Source organism: Crocuta crocuta, unplaced genomic scaffold (assembly GCF_008692635.1).
Source record: "Crocuta crocuta isolate KB4526 unplaced genomic scaffold, BGI_CrCroc_1.0 scaffold337, whole genome shotgun sequence".
NCBI classification, from domain to species: domain Eukaryota; kingdom Metazoa; phylum Chordata; class Mammalia; order Carnivora; family Hyaenidae; genus Crocuta; species Crocuta crocuta.
In genome coordinates, this window is record NW_027528873.1 from 4,699,404 (window position 1) to 4,727,390 (window position 27,987).

At 36.1% G+C, this 27,987-nt stretch overlaps 2 protein-coding genes across 3 annotated transcripts in view; both read right to left on the reverse strand.

Annotated features, from left to right (window-relative positions):
* Positions 1 to 8,336, reverse strand: part of XRN1 (5'-3' exoribonuclease 1) — a 113,220-nt gene extending 104,884 nt beyond the window's left edge. The window contains exon 1 of the mRNA XM_077756726.1: positions 8,187 to 8,336. Coding sequence (XP_077612852.1) covers positions 8,187 to 8,261 — 75 coding nt within the window. The 5' untranslated portion in view covers positions 8,262 to 8,336. The remainder of the gene's footprint in view (positions 1 to 8,186) is intronic.
* Positions 8,337 to 9,541: 1,205 nt separating this feature from the next.
* Positions 9,542 to 27,987, reverse strand: part of ATR (ATR checkpoint kinase) — a 99,929-nt gene continuing 81,483 nt past the window's right edge. The window contains exons 41-47 of one of the 2 annotated variants that reach the window (XM_077756727.1): positions 26,193 to 26,336; positions 23,172 to 23,322; positions 19,981 to 20,137; positions 19,587 to 19,740; positions 18,242 to 18,393; positions 11,324 to 11,429; positions 9,542 to 10,114 (exon numbers count right to left, since the gene is read on the reverse strand). In XM_077756727.1, the coding sequence (XP_077612853.1) occupies positions 9,941 to 10,114; positions 11,324 to 11,429; positions 18,242 to 18,393; positions 19,587 to 19,740; positions 19,981 to 20,137; positions 23,172 to 23,322; positions 26,193 to 26,336 (1,038 nt within the window). In that variant the 3' untranslated portion in view covers positions 9,542 to 9,940. Of the gene's footprint in view, positions 10,115 to 11,323; positions 11,430 to 18,241; positions 18,394 to 19,586; positions 19,741 to 19,980; positions 20,138 to 23,171; positions 23,323 to 26,192; positions 26,337 to 27,987 lie in introns of those variants that run through there. The other variant, XM_077756729.1, reaches the window with a different exon arrangement.

Here is a 27,987-nt window from a genome sequence, read left to right on the forward strand (position 1 = left end):
AGAGGCAGAGAGGGAGACATAGAATCTGAAGCAGGCTCCAGGCTCTGAGCTGTCAGCACAGAGCCTGATGCAGGGCTCGAACACGTGAACTGCAAGATCATGTGTTGAGCTGAAGTTGGATGCTTAACTTACTGAGCCACCCAGGTGCCCGATGATGAGGCTTTAAAAGTACATTCAAGATTTACTATTTGCTTCAAGAAATCTGAAAACCTTGATCAAAATCTCAAAGTTTTTTTTGAGGGGGTGGGGGTACTTTACCAAGTGATTCCACTTTCCCTAGGAGAATAAACATGCAAAGAAGAATATTAAAAAGTAATGAAGGAGGTGTGCCTGGGTGCCTCAGTTGGTTAAGTGTCCGACTTCGGCTCAGGTCATGATCTCATGGTTCAAGGGTTTGAGCCCCATTTTGGGCTCTGTGCTGACAGCTCAGGGCCTGGAGCCTGCTTCAGATTCTGTTTCTCCCTCTCTCTGCTTCTCCCCTGCTCGCACTCTGTCTTTCTCTAATAAATAAACATTAAAAAGTAATGAAGGAAATTTGCTTTATATATTAAGAATTATAAAGGTTTGACTGAACCAAATAATTGAGAAGTAGCTCAGTGTACACAGAAATGTAGTATATAAGAGGCATTTTAAACCAGCTAAAGAAAGGGTTGGGGCACCTAACAAACCATTTGGAAATAAAACACAACTGTATTTTACCTTAGAATAAATTGCAGAAAGGTTAAAAATTTTAATGTGAGAAATATAAGTAAAAAAATTATATATAAATATTTTGATAATTTTAGGGTGGGGAAAGCTAGAAATCATAAACCAAATGGTGAAGTTGACAATCTAAAAATATATTTTTATAGGGTTAAAAAAAAGTGCCAAAAACAAGACCAATCGAAAATAACAAAATGCAGGCAAATGCTTATATATCAGGAATAAGTCCACATTCCCAATATACAAAAAATCCTCAAATGTAAGTGAGAAAAAGAGCAAATTTTAAAAGCATGGAAAATTCACAGCAATTCAAAAAAGAAGAGACACTAAAGTCTGATAAACATATGCAAAGATGTTCAACATCTCAAAATTTCAAATTAAAATAATAGATCATATTTTTCCAGGGCACCTGGGTGGCTTAGTTCGTTGAGTATCAGACTTCAGTTCAGGTCATGAACTTCTAGTCCGTGGATCCAGCCCCATGTCAGGCTCTATGCTGACAGCTCAGAGCCCGGAGCCTGATTCAGATTCTGTGTCTCTGTTTCTCTCTGCTCCTCTACTGCTGTCTTTTTCTCTCTCAAAAATAAATGAATATTAAAAAATATATATCATTTTTCTGATCATGTAAGCAAAGATTAGAAAGAATGATGTTAGTTACTGGCAAGGTTTTGGGGAAATGGATATTTCATAAGTTATTAAAAGTAATACCTGGCATTTATTAAGCACTTATTATTAGGTGCCAAACATTGGGCTGAATATTTATATTCATTATCTCACTAAATTATGATAAAATAAAAGAGAAATATTTATATTCCCCATTTTACAGAAGAGAAAAATCACAGAGCTAGAAAAGAGGGGGAGAAACGGTTTTTATTTTATTTTTTAATTTTTAATTTTTTTTTCTAAGAGACAACGTGAGCAGGGGAGGGTCAGAGAGAGAGGGAGATACAGAATCTGAAACAGGCTCTAAGCTCTGAGCTAGCTGTCAGCACAGAGCCTGATGTGGGTTTCGAACCCACGAACCGTGAGATCATGACCTGAGCCGAAGTTGGACGCTTAAAGGACTAAGCCACCCAGGCGCCCCAAGAAATGGCTTTTACATCCAGTACTCTGGATGGGAATAGAAATTGGTGTAACTAATATGAAAGTATGTATCAAAATCTGAACTACATACATCTTTAACCCAGGATTTCTACTAATGGAAATTTATTCTGAGAAATAAAAAAAATATATATGCACAAAGATGTAAGCATAAGAATATTAAAGACAGTACTGTTTGGGAAAGATAAAAAATGAAATTAAAACACCTAATAACAGAAAATTGATGACGGCACATCATCATCATGATGGTACATCATTGTGGACTACTACACTGCAATTACAAACTATGATATAGATTCATATTTGACATTTAGTGTGTATAATACTGATGGTCAAATGACAAAAGTAGCCTATAAAATAGCAGGTATATTATTATCTCATTTAGAGAAAATATTGATCTACATGTGTATTTGCATATAAAGGTTGGGAGTACATAGAAATAAGATGTTAGTGATAGTTAACTCTGGATGATGGAATTTCAGAGTTTGCTTTTATATCTTTCTGTATTATATTAATCTTTACATAATGAGCACAACCTTTATAATGTGCAAAAAAACTAATCGTCCTTTTAGAAAAGAAATTTTAAAAATTCTCTTAGGTTTCAGATTAGTAAGGAAAATACATAATGATTGAGTAATCATTGGCTAATTCAGTGAAGAAAATGAGAACATGCAATAGAATCTTGCTCCTTCACAAATATATAATACTGAGGCGGGAGGAGGGAGGACAAACCAAGAAACAGACTCTTAACTACAGAGAACTGAGGGATACCAGAGGGGAGATAGATGGGGGGATGGGTGAAAAAGGTGATGAGGATTAAGGAGTGCACTTGTGATGAGCACCAGGTGTTGTACAGAAGTAATGAATCACTAAATGCTACACCTGAAACTAATACTGTATGGTATGTTAACTAGCAGGAATTTAAATACAGCTTGGGAGGAAAAACAAAATACTGAGTTGTTACATCTGTAAATTAGAAGTTTGAGGTTATCTTATATTTTCACCTCTCCTCAAGCTTCTATCTAATTAGTCACTGAGGTTTTCTAAATTTAACTTCCGAAATGTTCCTATCATCCGACCTTCCTAACCACTCCCATTGTCTCAGGCAATCTCATCATTTTCTCCAACTCCAGATTGCTTTCCTTAGTTTAAGCCCTCAGTTTTCTAACGGGACTGTTTGTTTCGTTTTTTTATCTCATCACAGCTTGGCCATTTTTCCAAAACATAATCTGATTATGTTGCTTCCTTACTTACTTACCACATGATACTATAAACCTTTAAAGCCACAAAAGGTTCTGTATGATTTGGCTGTTCTCTCTCCCACCAATTCCATATTCTTTCCTGATTCCACATATATTCTACAGCTAACTACATACAGTACATTACTTAGAAAGCCCTAAATATGTTGGGCTGTTGCAAACCCCTATGACATTACAGATGCTGCTTCTACTTCCTGAAACACTTTTTCCTTTTGCTCTTTCTTCCACTGCTCTCGTAGGTTTTGACTCAACTTTCAAGATCCAGCTCTTCAAAAAAAATTTTTTTAACATTTATCTTTGAGAGACAGAGAGAGACAGAGCATGAGCAGGAAAGGGACAGAGAGAGAATGAGATAGAGAATCCGAAGCAGGCTCCAAGCTCTGAGCTGTCAGCAGAGAGCCTGACCAGGGGCTCAAATCCATGAACTGTGAAATCATGACCTGAGCTGAAGTTGGATGCTTAACCGACTAAGCCACCAGGCGCCCCGATCCAGCTCAAGTATCTTTGGAAGCTTTCCCTTACTCACCCAAGGGGAAATGATGCTTCTTTTTCTATGCCATATCTTATTTTTGTGTTCCCAATGCATACAAGAATGCCAGGCACATATATTTACATGCTTTATATATTTTTGTTGAAACGTTTAATGTAATGTCCTGCTAGCAGGAAAGGACAGACATTACACTTAAGCATTTGGTCATGTTTAGAACTGTTGGCACACTGCCTGACACACAGTAGCAAATAAAAATATTTAATAATAAAAAAACGAAGCTCTGCCTTTATTGAATGTGACAGCACATGTATAACACTCACTTTTTTAAAATTTTATTTTAGAGACAGAAAACATGAATTGGGGAAAGGAGCAGAGGAAGAGAGACAGAATCTTAAGTAGGCTCTATGTTCGGCTCAGAGCCCGACACAGGGCTTGATCCTATGACCCTGGCATCAATGACCTGCATAGAACTGAATGAGCCACCCAGGCGCCCCAACACTCACTCACTTTGAATATGCATTCACAATGCTTTAAATTGTGGTTAAGTATCTAATTTTCTCAAAACACTAGTTTCTTTTTGTTAGTATAACTTTGTATCCTATTTAGTCCTGTTGAAAAATGCCTTTTTCATAAAAACAAGATATAATTTGACTGGCTGTTCAAAAGAGCTGTTAGCAATTCTTTTTTCTCATTTCTTTAATCCTACTTATCTTAACCCCAAGATTTTGTTGCTTCATTTTTTAATATGCATGTTTAAAAACGTAATTATATGACGTATATTTTAATATGCAATGTTTTTATATACTATGTCTTCTTTATATGTTATATAATATGCTAGGGTTAGTAAATTCATTCACTCAATAAATGTACTTAAGATCTATTATGTACCACAAAAGTAGAGATGAAGTTGTGTGATGATATATGATGAAAACTTAACCTTACAAAACAAAGGTCATACAACCAAGATTATAAGCTCTTGTAACCTATGCAGTTCTCCTTGTGATTACAATTCGTACAGTGCTATTGTAATAGCTGACCTGTTAAGCACTTGCCATGTACCAGACAGATTTAATCGCTTTACAGTTAACCCTTTAACAACATAGATTTGAATTGCATGGGTCCACTTATATGTGAATTTTTTTCCAATAAATACAGTACAGTACTGTAAATGTATTTTCCTTATGATTTTGTTAACATTTTCTTTTCTCTAGCTTACTTTATTATATACAGTATATAATACATTTAACATACAGAGTATGTGTTAATTGACTGTTTACGTTATCAGTAAGGCTTCTAGTCAACAGTAGGCTCTTAGCAGTTGAGTTTGGGGAGTCAAAGTTATACTTGGATTTTCAACTGTGTGGGGGTTTGAGTCAACTGTATGTGCATTCACTTATGTAATCATAGCAATCCTAGCCTTCTTATCTCCAGTTTGTAGTTAAGAAAACTGAGTCACAAGACTGAGTCACTCACCCATAGCTAGTAAAGTGTTGGAGCTAAATTTTAAACCAAGCTGAACTGCACTAGAGCAGTGTTTCTTAATCTTTCTTTCATCACTGCACCTCTTCCAGGTAGTTCTTTATGCTGTTTTTTTCCTAATCACTACCCTCCAATGGAGTTTTAATACCAAAGCCATACTGTGTATCTGTTTATGTACTATAGTACTTTAATATGTAAACCTCTACTCTCTCAACAACTGTGGCCCCCTTTGTTCCTGTCATAATGCATACTCTAGTGCCTTCAATTTCTAAAATTGGGGTAAAATATACATAACATAAAATTTACCATCTTAACCATTTTTTTAAGAGTTTATTTATTTTGAGACACTGAGAGAAAGCAAATGGGGAAGAGTCAGAGAGAGAGAAAGAGAGAAAGAGAAAGAGAGAGAGAGAGAGAGAGAGAAACTGACAGACTCACAAGCAGGCTCCACACTGTCAGTACAGAGCTCAAAGTGGGGCTTGAACTCAGGAACCATGAGATCATGACCTGAGCCAAAATCAAGGTTCGGACACCTGACTGATCAACCCAGGTGTCCCAGCCATCTTAACCATTTTTAAGTGCAATTTGGTAGTGTTAAGTGCATGAACACTATTATGCTAGACCCTGCAATTTTATTTTTTTAATTAAAAATACTTTTTAAATGTTTATTTATTTTTGAGAAAGAGGGAGAGAGAGGGAGAGAGGCAGATAGAGACAGCGAGACTCAGAATCCAAAGCATGATCCAGGCTCTGAGCTATGAGCACAAAGCCTGACATGGGGCTTGAACCCACGAACTGTGAGATCATGACCTGAGCCAAAGTCGGAGGCTCAACCAACTGTACCACCCAGGTGCCCCTAGAGCTGCAATTTTAAAGCCAATCTTCTGTATGCATTTTGCTACAAATTGTGTAGAAGGCAACAGAAGCTGACATTTCCATTTTCAAGTGTCTGCTCTTGTATAGGGAGCATATCTGTTTTATCCTTTACTATATTTGCCTCAGAATGATGCCTTGGCAAGTCAGTTATGAGAGTTCACAGGAGGCCAATTAGTCCTATCCTTTAAAACCCCTTAGTTACAAATACATACAAATACTATGTATTTGTAAATATGTAATTGGCCTACATATTTTTAGCGAATATTGTGTAGTTCTCCTGTTCTCTGGTCCATCAGCTGTTGCTGCATTGCTTCCTTCTTCCTCTTGCAGGGATGCCAACACCCAACTGGGTCTAGAAGCAATTAGTATTTTGTCCCCACCTAGTTGTGTTTGGGTTCATAAGGATACAATGTTACGTGGTCATAAACGTTCCATAAATTTAAAACTCTGCTACCTACTTGATTTGTTTTTATGTGAGGATTCAGAGAGACCAAAAACTATGCTGTTACCATCAGCACCATCATCTTCCGACAACATACTCCTCCTCCTCCCAACCCCTTCCTCCCAGGGCTAGACTCTGAATCACTGTGACGTACCTAGGCTAACCACTTTTAAATATTGCTTAAGAGAGTAGCTGGTAACTCTTTACAACATTTGCTCTTTTTTGTTGTTGTTAACTACACAAATCAAACAGTTTTGAAAGACAACACTTTGATAAACCAAGTTTTTAGCCTTTTTAAATCTATCATAAAATTGCCTTTAAGAGATTTTTTGTTTTTCAGTAAAAGAAAAAAAAATCCTCAGGACGGTAAGAATCCCAGACAGTTTCACTAAACCAAATTCTGTACCAAAGAGTACAGAGTAAAAACTATTACTGAACAAATTATGTCATGTAGCCAATCCGAGTAACAATCACATTTTTTCACTTCGGAGATAAAGTGACTGATGCATGGCTGGCACTCAACTATTTGTTGAATGAATGACCTGGGAAAAGCCAAAGTTGGTTGTCTCCATTTCAGCAATGTACTTAGCAACCCTTTTTAACTCTCTTCTCTGGAAAGAAATGTCTCCCTAAATCTGACTCCATCCATGTTTCAAAAAATTAAAGATAAACTATTGTTTTGGAATTCTTTGTTAAGCTTTTCTTCATATACCAAAACTGACTGGACTCCAACAACAAAAAAATCCCTTCTGGAAATTTAAGCCTACCTTTATGCTTACAGTACTTTTTAAAAGATTAAACCATAATTTAATAAACAGCATGATGATTTTGGCTGGATTAACCCCCCCCACTATTAATACAATGTTATCAGAACTGATTCAATTAGCTATGCAAATATCAAAACTTTTTTTTCCTGTAAAATACAAAATGGACAAGAGATCTACCCAAATCATTAAATGTGACAAGCACCAACAGAACACCCAAAGTCTAGTTTACCTAATAGATAACGGCCTGCTATTTCGTTCCACAGTTCCAATACATAAACATCTTTGGAACCTACACAAAAACGTCGCACTGGGATATTATTACATACTGGATTATAAACCATACACCACTACTACTATCAGTGCTCTAGCAATCCCATTTCTTTTTCTCTTCCTCTCATACGCGCGCGCGCGCACGCACAGTCGCACAGGGAAGCCCCCAAATAATTGCCTCTGCAGGTTCAAGTGTATTTTTGATTCTTTTGGAACTCGGGATTCGTGCGGCCTTTGGGATGATCAAAAAAGAGTAACAAAAGGCATCATAAATATGACCCATCAGCCATGTCAAAGAGTCTAGGCGTTGGGGGTGGGGTGGGATGCAGGTCCTGATAAAGGAAAGTAAACAAGGTGACAACTGAGGAAGCAGTTATTATTGTTTGTACGTGGGTCTGTTGCTTTCGGGGGGCAGGGGGGAGGCTGAGAGGTACTCAGGACACCGGATCGGCTTTGCTGCCTCTTTACGGGAAGACGCAGCTCCCTGAGGAGGAAAGGAAAGAATTCACTACAGCGTTCCTCCCCAAGACTTAATTTCGGAACCGCGGAAGGCCCTGCCCGGCAGCAAAGCTGTCAGTGTCAGAACTGCCACGATCCCCGTGGTTCTGCCCACAGAAACGAAACCTACGTCTTCGCCCCTTTCAGAACATTAGTATATCCTCAAACCTCTTCCCCTCTCTCCGCTGCTCATCTGGCAGACGACGAGCCGGATAAGGCTGGGGAGCCCAGTCCCAAGGTAGAGAGGGCCGCGGGGCCCCTGGTTCTCGGCCTGCTGAGCCGCTGCCCCCTCGCTCACCCACCTGATGCTCTTTCACCACTTCACTGAGACAGGGATACCGCTCCGAGATCCATCGGTAAAATTTGGGGACTCCCATTTCGACCGTCAACACTAATTCCAGTCAGGGCCAAACCGAAACCAAACGCCCCACCGGGGCCTACGCCGCAGCCTCCGGCCGTCGCTCTGCAGATGACAACACACCGCCCGCCCGACCATAGAGAGCGCTCGCCGGGCCTAGAGCGGCCGATTCGAGGCCGCATCCCCTGGGCGGGGCTCAAATCCAGGCTGCCGCCGCGCGGTGGTAGTTGCGTTTAAGAGCACGGCGGCGATTTGGTGTGTGAAACTTACTTCTGGAAATGCCTGTTGATTGAAATTGCCTGTACTTTATACGTGGAAGTGGTATGAAAACCTCACGAGCCTGCTGGAAGATTTTTGGAACAGTCATTTTTGTTCTGATTGCTTCTGTGTCTTGGGATTACTAATCTCAGTATTTTTCAAAACCGATTTGGAGACATCTGGTGATTTGGTTTAGTTTGTTTTGTTTGGCAAGGGGGGTGGTGGGCATTTCTCTGAGAAATTGGTTTAGTTTTGTTTGGCTAGGGGGAGGTTGTTTCCTTTGAGGAATATAACTCTATAAAAAGGTTTCTTTTAAAAACTTTTTTTTCCGATTTATTTGAAAATATCTAACTCCCCTCCACTCCCAGCCAGTTTCCCACAGTAATTATATACTTACTTTCACATTCCTGTCTCCTGGTTTTTATCGTTTTTCCCCCCTTCACACTAAACTGTACAGAGAAACATAATTCTATTAAGCGAACTTAAGTTCTAATGAATTTTCCATTTGAATGTAATAACCTCATTACTTTTCAAGTATTGAGAATTATTTTCAATATCCTGCAAAAAATTTACAAAAAATTAACATAAAAATATCTTTAATTATAAAATCTTGACGAAATTTTAAGGGTCTTCCACTAGATTCTGTATTCTGGTAAACTCTCAATATGGCAGCATCTTTAAAATTACATTATTTATTCTTCATAGTGATACTCCTTGATTTATGTTTTTTCCTATTATATTTTCAACCATACAAAAAGAGAGTCGTATTAAGTGAACTTGCTGTGTGTTTTATGTTTATATGTTTCATTAGACTGGAATGTCAATTTCTAGAGGCAGGGGAGGTAGCGTGGTGCATACATTTAGCATAGTGCTTTGTCCATGGTATTTATTCAATAAGTTTCTTTTTGTTCAAATGAATCCTTTTTAAAAAACTTTTTTTAAAGTTTTATTTATTTTTTAAAAGTAATCTCCACACCTAACGTGGGGCTCGAACTCACAACCCTGAGATGAAGGATCACATGCCAGCCAGGTGCCCCTCAAATGAATCCTTATGCTAGCTAGTACTTACAAGAAAATCAGAGTTGTAAAAAGAAATTAGGCTGGCTTGTTTAAATACGTTTTTTTTGGGCATAAAAACCTAAGATGTTACATTTCTCAAGTTATAATGAACAACATATATTCTCTCTTTTTGCCCTACCCTGCTCATACTCTTTCAAAAATAAACATTAAAAATTTTTTTAAAAAGAAAGCAGTTTATTTCTTAATAACAACATATATTATTTTAAATATTATTAACAATAAGGGAGTTAATACCAGTTGCTCCGAGAACATAAAGAAACTTATTTATGTTGTACTTTGGAACTGAATAGATATAATCACAGAATAATACCAAACACATTATTTTTAGATTATTATCATATTCTTGGAAATAATTTCATTTCACATATATGGAGTCCAACCAAGGTACATCTGGCATAGTAAGTTTTCATCAGTAGCTTCTTGTATAAGGTAATGTACATGTCCTTCAATAGATAACGGCAGCCCTGTCACTCTATTTCGAGTCTTGATTACACCCTGCAGTCGCTGCTCGATGTCCAGAACATGGGTCTTGGCCTATAAGAAGAAATTAAAAATCATAAGTGCTAAAAACCCAGTAAGATGTGGATGTTGATCACTTGAAATTACTACTTTTCTGTTATTTAACAAATGTTTATGTTGTTTTATGGATCATTACCCTTTTTTAAGATCAAATAAAGACAAAAAAAAAATGACAAATACTACAACTTGAGATATTGGTTTTGAGGCCTGCAATGTTAGTTAGTTATGATGTTATTTCTTTTTAAAGTAATATCTACACCCAAGGTGGTTGAATTCACAACTCTGTGATCAAGAGTCGCATACTCTACCAGCTGAGCCAGCCAGGTGCTCCAACGCTTGCAACATTAATCTAACATCAACTGTTACGGACATGTTTCTGGAATATGTAAAATACCAGGGAATCTCTTCTACATTACAATTCTAGAAAAATAATAATTTAAAACTTACCCTGAAAATGCTACTAGCACTTAAAATATTTGAATGAATAACAATAACAACAGTACTCTCTAAAAGCCTAATATTTAGATTACGTTACTATGTGTAAATGGGAGTTCTAAGCTACTTGGAATGGTACATTTCTCTCAGTAACAAAAGAATATCAAAATGCAAAAGTGAGAATGATGTTATTAGAATAACAATCCTCAATCTATTCTCACTTATTAAAAATGATTATCTGCAAACTCTGAGACTTAACTAATAGGAGCACAGAGTGAATTGCTATATATTAAAGCTTTGTAAATTCATGTAATCTGTGTTCCAAGTTTTTCCTACTGTATAACTGTGAATTGTCTATACTTACATGTGTATTGAACTCTATTACACAAATGATAATGTTAACATTAGTAATGAAAATAAGGAAAACTTATTGGCACTTTCATATCAAAGAACTAGATCTCAGGGGTGCCTGGGTGGCTCAGTCGGTTAAGTGGCTGACTTCGGCTCAGGTCATGATCTCATGGTCCATGGGTTCAAGCCCCGCATCGGGCTCTGTGCTGACAGCTTAGAGCCTGGAGCCTGTTTCGGATTCTGTGTCTCCCTCTCTCTCTGCCCCTCCCCAGCTCGTGCTCTGTCTCCCTCTGTCTCAAAAATAAATAAATGTTAAAAAAAAAAAACAAAGAACTAGATATCAGAGTATTCACTGGTCAGTCACTGACAGCATTTAGAATCAATTCTCATTTATAGACACAGAATGTCAGTTCATATCAAGCTACACCTTCTACTGACCTTTTCATTGACAACTTCCCCTGTTTCATTCAGTGGTGCTTTGGAATGCCCTTTCACTGGTTTACTCCATTCCACCAGAGGATCATGTAAAAAAGTTTTTAAGACACTAAAATGTAAACAAATGTGATAATAGGATGTTATTTTTGTAGAAAGAAGTCTCTCTACAGTCAGCACCTAGGTGAAAAATAGGTGAAGGATTAGAAGCTAATGGTAATACTCTTACAACACACATTAGTACTGCATCAGTCAGATCTGTGAACTTAATGTTTTGGGGTGAGGGGCTGAAAAGAAAGAGAGGGAAGATAGAGAAGGATCTGAGGTATTTTTAGAGAGTAGAGTAAGGTGAGTTCTGTGTGCCATTTCTAAATGCATACTGTGAACTTCAAATCAACTACCCATGGAAAAACCTATTCAGATGTCTTACAGGCAGTATTTCTAAGACAAAACTCATTACCCTTTCTCAAACTATTTCACCTGGATTCCCCAAATCAGTAAAGAACCTCATTCACTCATTTGCTCTAAACAAAAAGCTAGAATTCATCCTTGCCTCCTCTTCCTCTTAACACTCAATTCTACCTCCTAAATCCCTTTAGAACTCCTCTACTTATCTCCATTTCTATTGTCACTACCTCATCCAATGCACCATCATTTTTCTCTGAGTTACTCTAGCAGTCCTCTGGTTTTCTAGCCTTTAGCCCAAACTGCAACTGTAATTTTTCTACAGTGCAAAATCTGATTTCATTTCCTCTTTTTAAAATTTCTTCTTAAAAGTTTAAATGTGTAGAGGCGCCTGGGTGGCTCAGTCGGTTAAGCATCCGACTTCAGCTCAGGTCATGATCTCACGGTTCGTGGGTTCGAGCCCCGCGTCGGGCTCTGTGCTGACAGCTAGCTCAGGACCTGGAGCCTGCTTCGGATTCTGTCTCCCTCTCTCTCTGACGCTCTCCTGCTCATGCTGTCTCTCTCTCTCTCTCTCTCAGAAATAATAAAATATTGAAAAAAGAAGTTTAAATGTGTAAACCAGCCTGTGTGGACTTTTCGTAATCTAGCCTTGCTTATCTAGGCACCATCATCATAGCACCATCTACTTGAAGTCAACCCTCTAGAGAACAAAATTACATTTCTTAGGCAGTCCATGCCTTCACTTGCCTTGATATTTTTATCACTCAGAATACTCTCTTCCCATTTGCATGGTCAATTCGATTTATCTTTAAGGTTTCTGCTACTTCCTCCAGAAATTATTTCCTGACTTCCCCAGATTGGGATAGGGGCTCTTAGTGTTTCACAAGATGCTATACTATTTCAGAGAATTTGCCTTTGCCTATGTCTAACTAACCAGTATGTTCTACCAAAATGTCTGGTAGAGAGCTTTAAAGAAAGAAGGTGGATACGTGAGCTTTAAAAGTCCTTTTAAAAAACTACTTAATGCAGCTAACCTCATATTTAATGGTGAAAGACTGACTTCTATACCACTAAGATCAGGAACAAGACAAAGATGTAGACTTCTCATCTTGTCTATCTGATACTCATTTTGCTAGGGCAATTAGGCAAGGAAAAAAAGGCATGAGATTGGAAAGGAAAAAGTAAAACTATTTTTATCTGCAGACAATGTGCTGTTGTAGAGAGAAAAATCTTAAGGAACCTACAAAATAACTATTAGAACTAATAAACGAGTTCAACAAAATTTGCAAGATAGAGATAAGTATACAAATATCTAACACTAATAAGGAATATAAAAGTGAAATAAAGAAAAAACTCCATTTAGCATAGTATTTAAAAAACACTTTGAAGCACATTTTAAAAAAATATAAGACTTGAAAACTAAAAATTATAAAACACTATTGAAAGAAATTACAGAAGAATTAAGTAAATAAAAAGACATCCCATGTTCATGGTTCAGAAGAGTCAACATTTTTGAAATGATAATATTCTGCAAACTAATTAATAGATTCAATGCCATTCCTATCAAAATCCAGGTTGGTTTTTTGCAGAAGCTGACAAAATGATCTTAAAATTCCTATGGAAATGCAAAGAATCCATAATAGACAATTGCTTTATCAAGCAATCTTGATAAAGAAGAGAAAGCTAGAGCACTCACAATTCCAAATTTCAAAATTAACTACAAAGCTACAGTAATCAAGACAATGTGTTGTAGTCATATGGTTAGACAGAGATCAATAGAACACAACTGAGAGGTCAGAAATAAAGCCTTGCATATATGATCAACTGATTGTTCACAGAAGTGCCAAGACAATTAAATGGAGAATAATATATTCAAAAAATAGTGTGAGGAAATCTGGATATACACACCCAAGAGAATAAATATGGACCCCGACCTCACACTATAAACACAAAATAACTGAAATTGATCAAAGACTTAAATATAAGAGCTAAAACTACAAAACACTTAGAAAACAGAAGCATAACTGTTCATGATTTGGATTATGCAACAGTGTCTTAAATGACACCAAAAGCACAAACAACAACAATAAAAATACATAAACTGGACTTCATCAAAACTAAAACAAAATGTGATATACAACAGAATATTACTTGGCAATAAAAAAGAATGAATTACTAATACAGGCTACAACATGGATAAATCTCGAAAACACTATGTTAAGTGAAAGAAGATGGACATAAAATACCATATGTTGTAAGATTTCATTTATGTATGAAATGTTCAAAATAGGCAAATACATTGAGACAGAAAGTAGATTGCTAGACAATGACAGGGAAGTAGGGATGGAGAGTAACGGCTAATTTCTTTTGGGGGTGATAAAAATGTGTTATAATTAGCAGTGATAGTGGCACAATCTTGGGAATATGCTAAGAACCACCGTAGAGTACTTTGTTTTTTTTGTTTTTTTTTTTTACAGAAAAACATTTTTATGTTTTAGCAATAATAATATTTTACATTCATATGATAATGATAGATTTTTCTGGCTGAAGTTAAAAGAGTTTATATAGGGGCGCCTGGGTGGCTTAGTCAGTTAAGCGTCCGACTTTCGCTTAGGTCATGATCTCACGGTTCGTGGGNGTAGAGTACACTTTGAAAGGGTGAATTTTATGGTATGTAAATTATATCTTTTAAAATATGAGATGAGGTGCCTGGGAGGCTCAGTCGGTTAAGTGTCTGACTTTGGCTCAAGGTCATGATCTCACGGTTCATGGATTCAAGCCCCGCATTAGGCTCAGTGCTGACAGCTCAGAGCCTGAAGCCTGTTTCAGATTCTGTGTCTCCCTCTTTCTCTGCCCCTCCCCCACTCATGCTCTGTTTCTCTCTGTCTAAATAAATAAATAAATAACTTACATATAATGGACACACAACATTGTTTTAGGTATACGTGACTTGATATTTGTATATATTGCAGAATGATCACAAGAAATCTAGCTAATACCCATCAACATACATAGTTACAAATGTTTTTTCTTGTAATTTACGTTTGTTTACTTATTTAAGTTATTTATTTACTTAACTAATCTCTACACCTGACATGGGGCTTGAACTCGAGATCAAGAGTCGCATTTTCTTCCCAACTGAGCCATCAGGCACCCCCTTTTGGTAAGAACTTTTAACATTTACTCTCTTAGCAACTTTCAAATATACAACACAGTATTATTAGCTATAGTCACCATGTTGTACATAATATTGCCATGACTTATTTCATAACTGAAAGTTTGTGCCTTTTTACCACCTGCATCCATTTTGCCTACCCTCCATCCCCAACCTCTGGCTACCACCAATCTATTTTCTGTCTATGAGCTCAGTTTTTTTCTTCTTTTTTTTAACTTAAGTTTTAATTTTAATTCCAGTTAACATATAGTGTTATATTATGTACACTAAATGTACATAAGTAATTCAATGTACAATGTACATTGTAAAGTAATTCAATAATTCCATACATCACCCTGTGCACATCATGACAAGTGTAATCCTTCCCATCACCTATTTAACCTATCCCTTCACCCCACCTTGGTAACCATCAGATTGTTCTCTACAATAAGAGTCTGTATCTTGCTTTGTCTATTTTTTCACCTTTGCTTGCTTGTTTTATTTCTTAAATTCTACATATGAGTGAAATCATGTATTATTTGTCTTTCTCTTATTGACTTATTTCATTTTAGTATTATACTCTTTAGCTCCATCCATGTCATTACAAATGGCAAAATTTCTTCCTTTTTTATAACTGAAGAATATTCCATTATATGTGTGTTTGTGTGTGTGCATATATACATACATACCAAGTCTTTTTTTTTTTTGAAACTTACTTGTTTAAATTCAAGTTAGTGAACATACAGGTAGTAGTGGTTTCAGGAATAGAACCCAGTGATTCATCACTTATGTAACACCCAGTGCTTATCCCAACAAGTGCCCTCCTTAAAGCCAATCTACCACTTAGTCCATCCCCCTATCACTCACCTCCCCTCCAGCAACCCTGTTTGTTCTCTGTATTTAAGAGTCTCTTATGGTTTGCCTCTGTTTTTATCTTCTATCTCCTCCTCTTCCCCTATGTTTGTTATATTTCTTAAATTACACGAGTGATATATGATATCTGTCTTTCTCTGGCTGATTTATTTGGCTGACCATAAAACATTCTAGGTCTATCCATGTTGTTGCAAATGACAAGAATTCATTCTTTCTGATTGCTAATATTCCACTGTGTGTGTGTGTATACATATATATATATATATACATATATCACATCTTTGTCTATCAGTTGATGGACATTTGGGCTCTTTCCATACTTTGGCTATTATTAATATCACTGCTATAAACATTGAGGTGCCATGTGCCCTTTCAAATCTTCATTTTTTTAATCCTTTGGCTAAATACCTAGTGGTGCAATTGCTGGGTCATAGGGTAGTTCTATTTTTAATTTTTTGAGGAACCTCCATACTCTTTTCCAGAGTGGCTGCACCAGTTTGCCTTCTCACCAGCAGTGTAAGAGGGTTCTCCCTTCTCTGAATCCTTGCCAACATCTGTTGTTTCCTGAGTTGTTAATTTTAGCCATTCTGAAGGTGTGAGGTGGTATCTCAGTTTGGTTTTGATTTGTATCATCCCTGATGATGAGCGATGTTGACAATCTTTCCATGTGTCTGTTGGCTGTTTGGATGTCTTCTCTGGAAAAGTAAAGTGTCTATTCATGTCTTCTGCCCATTTCTTCACTGGATAGTTTTTTTTTGGTGTTGAGTTTGATAACAAACTATAAAGATAAAATCTTTACGTATTTTGGATACTAACCCTTTATCCGATATGTCATTTGCAAATATCTTCTCCCATTCCGTTGTCTTCAGTTTTGCTGATTGTTTCCTTCGCTATGCAGAAGCTTTTTATCTTGATGAGGTCACAATAGTTCATTTTTGCTTGTATTTCCCTTGCTTCTGGAGACACAGCTAGTGAGAAGTTGCTGCGGCCGAGGTCACACAGGTTGCTGCCTATTTTCTCCTCTAGGATTTTGATGGTTTCCTGTCTCACAATTAGGTCTTTCATCCATTTTGAATTTATTTGTATATATGGTGTAAGAAAGTAGTACAGTTTCATTCTTCTAAATGTTACTGTCTCTTCCAGCACCATTTGCTGAAGAGACTGTCTTTATCCCACTGGATATTGTTTCCTGCTTTGTCAAACATTAGTTAACCATATAGTTGTGGGTCCATTTCTGGGTTTTCTATTCTGTTCCATTCATCTGTCTGTCTGTTTTTGTGCCAGTACCATATTGTCTTGATGACTACAACTTTGTATAATATAGGTTGAAGTCTGGAATTATGCCTCTAGCTTTGATTTTCTTTTTCAAGATTGCTTTGCCTATTCGACATCTTTTGTGGTTCCATACAAATGTTAGGATTGTGTTTTAGCTCTGTGAAAAATACTGTTGGTATTTTGATAGGGACTGTATTAAATGTATAGACTGTTTTGGGTAGTATAGACATTTAAACAATATTTATTCTTCCAATCCATGAGCATGGAATGTTCTTCCCTTTCCTTGTGTCATTCTGAATTTCTTTCATAAGCTTTCTGTAGTTTTCAGTGTACTCTTTAATTAGGTTTATTCCTAGGCATCTTATGGTTTCTAGTATAATTATACATGGGATTGATTCCTTGATTTTTCTTTCTGAGGTTTCATTATGGGTATATAGAAATGCATCTGATTTCTGTACATTGATTTTATAACCTGCAACTTTGCTGAATTCATATATTAGTTCTAGCAGGTTTTTTAGTGGAGTCTTTTGGGTTTTCTATATAGAATATCATATCATCTGTGAACAGTGAAAGTTTGATTTGTTTGCAATTTGTATGCCTTTTATTTCTTTTTGTTGTCTGATTGCTGAGGCTAGGACTTCCAGTACTATGTTGAAAACAGTACCATATCTTCTTTATCCATTCATCAATCACTGGACACTTGGGCTGCTTCCATATCTTGGCTATTAGAAATAATGCTGTTATAAACATCAAGGCATATGTATCCCTTTAGATTAGTGTTCTTGTATTCTTTTGGTAAGTACCTAGTAGTGCAACTCGGGGATCATAAGGTAGTTCTATTTTTTTCTTTTTAAGACTCCACAATAAGTGATCTCACACACTTCTGTCTTATTTTCACTTAGCAGAAATGCCTTCAAGCTCTATCTATATTGTCGCAAATGGCAAGATTTCCTTCTTTTTATGGCCGAATAATATTCCATTGTATATCTATACAGACTTTTTTTTTTACCCATCCATCCATCAATGGACACTCAGGTTACTTCCATGTCTTGACTATTATAGATAATGCTGCAATGAACTATAAGTTATATCTTAATAGAGCTATTATTTAATAAAATTTACTTCAATCAATGCAAAGTGGTTTCTATTATTAAAAAAACATATTTAGGAACCAATAATTACACTCAAGATTACTTCTAAGTTGTTTACATAATTACCTCATTAAAGGCTCTCTTTGATCTCGCATCAGCCTCATTGTAACTTCACAAGCTCTTCGAAAAAGACCCTCTGTTCCCATAGGACCCATTCCATTAACCATATTATGAGTCAGTCGAAATGGCACAATTTCTGGAACTTCAAAGGTCTCTCCCTTAAAACAATGCATTTGGTTAAAAAGTAATATTAGAATTTTAAAATCTTTATGTAAAAAAAGAGAACTTCAAGTCTAGACTTTTTAAGCAAAGTGCACAGATACCCTCAAAATATTTATATTTTTATAATATGTAAATATAAAAATATTTGTAACCATATTAAAGGCCTATATCATGAAGGGGCCTATGACTCTACCTTTGATCTAGAGGATGGATGGATTCACCTATCACTGAATTACTACAGTGAGCATTATTATACATAGGGAAATTTTTATGCATTCAACATTTATCTCATATTAACTTCCTTTATGTCCTTCTTGAGTAAAATAAAATAAAAACAAATATTCTCATGTTTTTCTTTCTTGTTTTTAAGACTTTCACTTTAAAGCAGGGAGGGAGAAGAAACAACCAAAAGTTAGATGGTCATATTGCTGAGACAGGGTATGCAACATACAATATAATGAAGTCCAGTTCATTTATTTTCTATCATTCTCAACCTGCCTTTCAAAGGGACTTTTCGTCCCCAAATTCCTTTCTTATATGATTTAACAAATACCAGTGGTTTCTCTTTTAATTTGATCTCCTTTGTATCTGTAACCTGTCTTAGTTTCCTGTGACAGCAGATGGCAATCCATTCAGAACAAGGATAAAGAAAATAGGGGGTTAATCTACCAGTCTGCCTTCCAGGATCATAACACTGGAAAACTGGAGGGGGCCTGAAGGACTTCAATCCAACTAGCTTAATTTATTCTCAGGCCCCTCTGGACCTAAAGAATTTCCTGGATGTCTGCCGGAGATCTGTGTATTTTGCTTAAATTCTTGGATGATTCTGATTTACTGCCAGGTTTGGAGATCATCACATTAAAGTATTCTGTCTCTTTAAAACTGAATCTCAATAAAAAGAACTATCTGCCCATGTTCACATAACTAAGAACTAACTGAATCAGAACTTGAGCCTTTGGATTTCAAGTTTAGTGCTAGTTTTACTATATCACTCTTCTGAGTTCTCTTCATCCTAAGTTGCTTTGCTCAGGACTCTGGTATCCATTGATCAAAACCAGTCAAAAAACTCTCAGTATAACTCAACTGTGATGATAACTGCTACCGAGGGGTATATATCGGAAGAACAGTTGTTGAGGAAAGGCAACTGAGAGAAAACATACAATTAACTAGAATAAGGCACATCACTTACCTTATTGAAGAGACAGTTGAAATCCACATGTACACATTCACCAGTCAAAGAATCAAAGAGGATGTTTTCACCATGACGGTCTCCAAGCCCCAGGATATAACCAACCATTGACATAACTGCAGTGGAACGACAGTAGGCTGACCTGCTACTGTACCTAAAGAAAACACAATGCCTATCACATATCCTTATGCATTCTGATTTAATTTAGATTTAATTTTAAACTTAAAATTAAAAAATAATTTTTTTTAAGTAATCTCTAGCCCTAGTGTGGGGCTCAAACTCACAACCTTGAGATCAAGGATCACATGCTCTACTGACTGAGCCAGATAGGCATCCCTAAAATATTTTTTAAAACATCTAACCATAACAATGTATTCTTTTCTGTTTAACTTACCATGATGTAGGATCAGGGAATGTCCTCAGAAACCACTCATGAAAAACAGGAGGATGCCTGGGTAGGAGAAATTCTCGGAATACTTTGAGTTTTTCAGACAAAGCTGCAGCTTTTGGTAGCATACACTGGCGAAGTTCTTTTCCTGTCATATAAACTCCTGCAAGGTAGAGTGGTTTTCATTAATCACACAAGCCAAATAAGGGACAATTATTCTTTACTGGACAGAAAACATCCATTTTTATTCAAATTGTCATTTAAAAGCAAGAATAGAAAAATTTTCATAAACTTACCTTCTGATATTATAATAAAATAATAATACACATTATGTATGTTCCCTTATAATTATCCAAAGTGAAGCCTCTTATTGATGAAAATTAATGGCAACTAAAACTAATGTTGTAGAATCAACTAATTCCAGAAGATATCACTCAGAATAAATCCAATGTGAAGAGTACCCCTGGAATTGTAAAAATGCTAGAGCCCTCACTAAAATTGTAGTGATCTCTCTGTTAATCAGCATGTAGTATATAGGCTCATGATGAATCATTATTAAAAAACTACAATGGTGCTTTGAAATAATTTATTCTATGTGAAGGCTAGCCTATACAATTCATAAGATACCTGATTCTGGAGGTAGATGGGTGATATAACTCCAGTCTATAGAGTGCCTTTCAGGCCCACCTTGCTTGGGATACTATTTTTTTTTAGAGCGAGAAAGTGCAAATGGGGGATAGGGGCAGAGGAAGAAGGGGAGAGAGAGAGAGAGGGAAAAAGGGGTGGGGTGAAAGAGAAAGAGACCGAGAGAGACAGAGAATCTCAATCAGGCTCCATGCTCAGTGCTGGCCTGACCGTGGGGCTCAATCCCACAACCCTACGATCATGACTGGAGCTGAAATCAAGAGTTGGATGCCCAAATGACTGAGCCATTCAGGCATCCTGGTTTGGTGCTTTTTAGGCAGAGCTAAAAGTTTTAAGGACAAGTTTGAGATTTGAGGTTTTTAGCCTCAAATGTTACATAGTTCCTGTGTGTTCATAGCATTTAAAAAAGGTTTTAAAAATATTTTTAAAAATCCAATAGCAATAATACAACTTATACAATATTTCATCCTTCCAATAAAATAGTCAATAGCAAGTTCCTTGGACTGAGAGTCCAGTGTTTGAGTTTCAACTCTCTAACTTATTAGTGTTGTGAACTTGGGGAAGTTATTTAACCTCTGCACTGTACATAAAATGGGAATAATCACTTAATCAAAAACCAGGCCTATAACATACTTAGCACAATGACACAGTAATTTATCAATATTACTTATTGTTATGGGTTAAATTGTACTCTAAAAAAAATGTGTTTAAGTCCTAACCCCTGGTACCAGTGAATGTGACCTCAATTGAAAATAGGGTTATTGCCTATACAATAAAGTTAAGATGAAGTATTGTATTTAGCCTTTAATACAATATGACTGGTGTATAAAATATTGTGTAAGAAGAGAAAACAGACATACAGACTTAGGGACAATATTGTATGATGACAGAGAATAAAGTAAAGTGATGCATCTATAAGCAAAATAACATCAAATATTGCTGGAGACAGCAGAAGCTGACAGAAAGGCATGGAATAGATTCTCTGCTACAGCTTTCAGAGAGATGGCTCTACTGACACCCATATTTTGGACTCATAGCCTCCCAAATTGTGAAAGAATACATTTCTGTTGTTTGTAGCACTTTGTTATAATGGCCCTAGGGAAATAATAACTATTTTTCTACTTTATTCTGATAACTTATCTATTTATTATTATTTAAAAAAAATTTTTTTTAATGTTCTTTTTATTTCTAGGAGAGAGAGAGAGAGACAGCGTGAGCAGGGGAGGGTCAGAGAGAGAGGGAGTCACAGACTCCGAAACAGGCTCCAAGCTCTGAGCTGGCAGTCAGCACAGAGCCCGACGCGGGGCTCGAACCCACAAACCGCGAGATCATGACCCAAGCGAAAGTCGGACGCTTAACCGACTAAGCCACCCAGGCGCCCCTTCATCTATTTATTATTAATGTATTGCATCACATGCATTTTAAAAACATTTATTTTGAAGTATTTCTAGACTTACAAAAAATTGCATAAATGATACAAAGAGTTGCCATATATTCTTCATCCTGCTCTTCTTAATGTTCATATCATTTATAACAATAGTACAATTACCTAAATAAGGAAATCAATACTGTTACAATAATATTAACTAACCCTCAGACCTTATCAAATTTCACCAAATGTCCGACTACTGTCCTTTGTCTGGGCCAGGACCCAATCAGGACCCCTTATTACATTCAGCTGTCAATGTCTCCTTAATGTCCTCAAATGTGGCTATTTTCTGTCTTTGTCTTTCATTAACCTTGACATTTTTAAAAAGTTCTAACCAGTTATATTTTTGTTTCTCCACTGTAAAGTTACTATTTTTTTTTCCTTTTTGTAATTAAGTAGATTTGAGGGAGATACTTTGAGACCCTACAAATACCTTTTGCCCATAAATTTCAGCATCCATTGATAATCGCTGCCTGTAATAATTATTACTGTGGTACTTGCTAATTGGTGATTTTCTATTTCCATCACTTCCTCCACATTTATTAATTACAAGGAAGATCTATTATCTATTGTAATGAAGAATTATTCCTACTTCCTTACTTAATTGAAGTATTTATTTACATCAGTGTGAACTCAATTTATTTTATTCCATGAGTTATAATCTATACTATCATTATTTATTTTCTTGCTCAAATTATCTGAGGTTTGGCCAGTTGGAGTCTCTAATTCCAATCTAATAATTTTGGCTTTATTTAAACTTTCCTTTTCCTTTTCTTTCTCTGACAGTGAAAAAGCTAGCTCTCATTATCCACAATATATTTATTTATTTGCTAAAGTTGAGTATACGCATAAAGTAGTTTCAGAATTGCTAACTAATACCTCTGTGAAAAACAAATTTTCACGTACATTTTTGTAATCTAAATCAAATTCTTTTGGGATAAAGATAGAGAAGGTATGAAGAAAAACATCTTAGTACTTTTGTATATAGACTATCATTTGACCTAGAAATTCTACTATGGCTTATAAAAAAAAAAGGTACAATCATGTATGTTATTAACAATTATACATGTTAGCAGATTTTATACTCATTATATATTTATACTTTAAGAATTAATTTTAGTACCCTTTTCCTTATATAGTTTGGTCAGAATAGGTCTCAAGCCAGCAGTGTTGTTAACCCATTCAATAATCCCACATTCATCATTCAGAGGAATAACTGCATATGTTCGGATATGAAGTTCTCTTCTGCGAGATTCTGCATCTTTTCTCAAGCACTATTAAAAAAAAACATAAACTTAAAAATTCAGAATTTCTACATGTCATGTCAAATATATCTAAAAATTGTTCATTTCATAGCAAAAGAATGTCAGTGAAAGTTTACTCTGTGGTATAGATGAATATAATTCTTCCGAAAGGTAGGAAAGGAAGCTACTGGGATAGTACCCATAGTCTTTTTTCCAAATCATTAAAAATACCTTGGGCAAGTCCCTCTTTTTAATTATTCACTGTAATGTGACAATACTGGTTTCAAAGTATTAAAGTTGTACACTTAACAATGACAAAGTGTTCTTTTACTTCTTATTGCTTTATATTACTGAAACATTAAGTCCTTAGCACAAAGCCTGCTATCTAATTCTGATTATTTAAAAAATGTATAAAAAAGTATGAGTTTTATGATAGCCTTAAAATTTTTATTTTTATACATTTTATAAAAATTTTATTCTTATTCTTGCAGCTTTATATTACAGCTTCATTTGAAAAACTATCTTCTAGCAGAAGAAAGCTTTTTACATCTCATCTGATTAATCCTGAATTAATCTAGGTAAGGATAAACAGTATTTTGTTTAATTCTGGAACTGTATGACATAAACAAACTAAGCACAAACTATAATTGCAATCTGTCTAATTCAAAAGTGCAACCACTAACTAAAAACATACTTTAAATGCTAGGAATAAGTAGATTACATAAATGTCAGCCAAAGAGCACAGCATTAGAATTTATATGTAAAGATCAGTTTGTGGTCCCCTAGACAAACAAAGACTGTAATTTTTGACAACTGGGCTATTGTATTTGACCATGCCAATGAGGAGAACAGTAACAAAATAAATTAATCAGTAACAAAACTTATTAAGATACATTTATAGACTAAAGCCAGCCACTTAATACTCCTAACCAGAAAAACACTCAAGGGAGCTTTGGATGAACATACTAATGGTTTAACACTAAGTGAATTTAGTTACCAATTTACCCAACATTAAAAAAAAAAAAATTAATGTCTGTTTATTTTTGAGAGAGAGAGAGAGAGAGAGAGAGACAAAGAATGGGTGGGGCAGGGACAAAAAGAGAGGGAGACACAGAATCCAGATGCTTAATTGACTGAGCCACCCAGGTGCCCCTCTGTTTAATGTTTAAGTTATCTGTAATAGACCCTATCAAACATTATTTGTGTTTTAGTGCTATATAAAAAATGTTACGTTCTGTTTTGATCAGCACACTGCTTAAGGTGATCATTAGTATTTTTTTCAGTTTGTTAAGTTCTTGATTTTTATCTCAGAGATATGAGAAATCTTATTAAAGATTTATTAGAAATGTATGGTCTTAAGGTGTTCTGAATTATTCTGTGGCCAGAGATTTATAAATGCATAGCATCTGCTTTTCCCATTGGTAAAAGCTAAACTATAGTATAGAAAGATGAAATTTAATTATTTTTTATTTTTTAAATAAGCTTTTTGTCCTTCCTCTCTATCCTTTCCCCACATTTCTTTTTTTTTTATGTTTTTAAATTTATTTTTGAGATAAAGATAGACACAGCATGAGCAGGCGAGGGTCACAGAGAGGGAGACACAGAATCCGAAGCAAGCTCCAGGCTCTGAGCTAGCTGTCAGCACAGACCCCAACGAGGGGCTCGAACCCATGAACCATGAGATCATGATCTGAGCTGAAGTCAGACGCTTAACTGACTGAGCCACCCAGGCGCCCCTTCTCCACATTTCAGTAGTACCTCTTTTATTAGCAGAAGTTACCAAATTTTAACATAGAAAAGAAGTTCATTTTTAACAAAGAATACTTATGGTTTGTGGTTAGTGTAGCCAAAAGGAATTTAAAAACTTTTATCACATTAAAAGCCCATTTCAAAGGTAATATGAAATGAAGGATTTTTTTTCTTTTTTAATTTAAAATGGTAGGGCTGACTGGGTGGCTCAGTTGATTAAGCGTCCAAGCTCAACTTAACGTCATGAGCTCACTGTTCGTGAGTTCGAGCCCTGTGTCAGGCTCTGTGCTGACAGCTTGGAGCCTGGAGTCTGCTTGAGATTCTGTGTCTCCCTCTCTCTCTGCCCCTCCCATACTCATGTTCTGTCTCTCTCTCTCAAAAATATAATAAACATTAAAAAAGCACTCAATAGAAAATATTTTCCCTCATTAACATGTCTTACACATTTTTCTCAATGTAATAAAAGTAATCTTATTTTTTTTTAAGTTACATGAAACTAGCAATTCTACTTCTGGGTACATATTTAAAAGACTGAAAGTAGGGATTCAAAGAGCTATTTATACACCTATGTTCATGGCAGCATTATTCACAGAGCAAAAGGTAAAAGCATTCTAAGTGTCCACTGATCGATGAGAAAATAAACAAAATGCAATATACACATTCAATAGTATATTATTAAGTCTTCTAAGGAAAAAAATTCTGGTAAGTTGTAACATGGATGAACCCTGAAGACAATATCAAGTGAAAAAGCCATTAAAAAAAAGGCCCAAAACTATATGATTCCACTTCTACAAGGTACCTAGAGTAGTCAAATTCATAGAGCTAGAAAGTAGAATGGTGGTTACCAGGGGCTGGGGAGGAAGGAGAATGAGGACTTACTGTTTATTGCAAAGAGGACAGAAGTTCTAGAGAGGGACGGTGGGGACGGTTGCACAACAATCTGTATGTACTTAATGTCACTGAACTGAACAGTTAAAAATAGTAAAAACAGTAAATTTTACCTCAGTAAAAAAAATTAAGTGAAAACAAAAAAGGTAGTACATTTTATTCTCTCTTTTTAAGAATGATCTATTTGCATACTGAAAAGCTCATACATATCATGTTGATAGTAATTATTATAATTCTAAAATTAAAGCAAACTCTCTCCAAACCTTATTAATTAAGGAATTAAATTCCATCAGTCTACAATCCTTTCTCAGGTCATCTTTTGGCTTACACATCATGATGTAGAACTTTCCATCTGATCCTTTTAAAGAGATCTTCTTTGGTTTCTGAAGGGATGCAAGAATTTCCACCTAAAAAACAATGAATGATATATAAGGTCAAGATTCTTTGTTTAAACTTTTTGTTTTTTTGACAGAGTGTATATAAGTAGGGGAGAGGGGAAAGGGAAGAGAAGGAGTCTAGAAAAAGAGAGAGAGAGAGAGAGAGAGACAGAGACAGAGAGCGAGCGAGCCTGATGCACGGCTCAATCTCAGGACCATGACACGATCATGACCTGAGCTGAGATCAAGAATCTACTGCTTAACCAACTGAGCCACCCTGGTGCCCACATTTAAACTTTTATATATAAAAATTTTGTTACCTAACAAAAAGAATATAATAACACGTATTGTGTAGTAAGTTTATTACTTTAATGATTTCTTTTTTTTCTTAAATGTTTGTTTATTTTTGAGAGAGAGCACATGCACAAGCAGGGAAGGGGCAGAGAGAGAGGGAGACAGAATCTGAAGCAGGCTCCAGGCTCCGAGATGTCAGCACAGAGCCTGACACAGGGCTTGAACCCACGAAATGCAAGATTATGACCTGAGTTGAAGTCAGACGCTTAACCAACTGAGCTACCCATGTACCCCTTTAAAGAGGTCTTTGAGGGGCGCCTGAGTGGCTCAGTCAGTTAAGCAACCGACTTTGGCTCAGGTCATGATCTCGTGGTTTGTGGGTTCAAGCCCCATGTTGGGCTCTGTACTGACAGTTCAGAGCCTGGAGCCTGTCTTCAGATTCTGTATCTCCCTTTCTCTCTGACTGCTCCCCTGCTCATGCTGTCTCTTTCTCTCTCAAAAAATAAAACATTAAAAAAAAAAGTCTTTGATCATAAACGCCTATGATCTATGAATAGAGATCCATTTTCACCTATTAGGAATGGCTATAAAGTAAAAGGATTGCTTTATCAGCAATATAAGTACTTACACATCCAAATTTAGGTTTTCTCTTCAGAACAGTCATAATGTTTAAATGATTTTTGAAACATTTTTCAGAGCCCATCTTCAAAGCTTTAGGCATTGTTTTTAAATTTCATTTTTATTGTTTACTTATTTTAGAGAGAGACAAAGAGACAGAGCACAAGCAGGGGAGGGGCATAGAGAGAGGAGACACAGAGTCTGAAGCACGGTCCAGGCTCCAAGCAGTCAGCACAGAGCCTGATGTAGGGTTCAAACTCATGAGCAGTAAGATCATGACCTGAGCCGAAGTTAGATGCTAAACCAACTGAATCACCCAGGCGCCCCTTAAATGTCTTTAATAGTAAGAAATGATTATTGATTTAATGTAACTTGATTTTTGAAAACAGAAACTCTTTCCAAGATCAAGTCTACCTAATAAGGTGAGTCAATAAGCTGAGTATTATACCTAAGTTTAAAACAAAACCCAATTATAAGAATGATTTCATTATGTGGTTTAGTATCTGGCTATGAAGCAATTAAACAAATGTTTGATCCACAGACTTACTGGAACAGACATAATTTTCAAAAGTATTTATTTAGGGGGTGCCTGGATGACTCAGTCAGTTAAGTATCTGAAATTGGCCCAGGTCATGATCTCATGGTTCATGGAGTGCAAGCCTCATATAGGGCTCTCTACTGTTAGCGCAAAACCCTCTTCAGATCCTCTGTCCCCGCTCTCTCTCTGCCCCCACTCACTCTCTCTGAAAATTAAATAAACAGTAAAAAA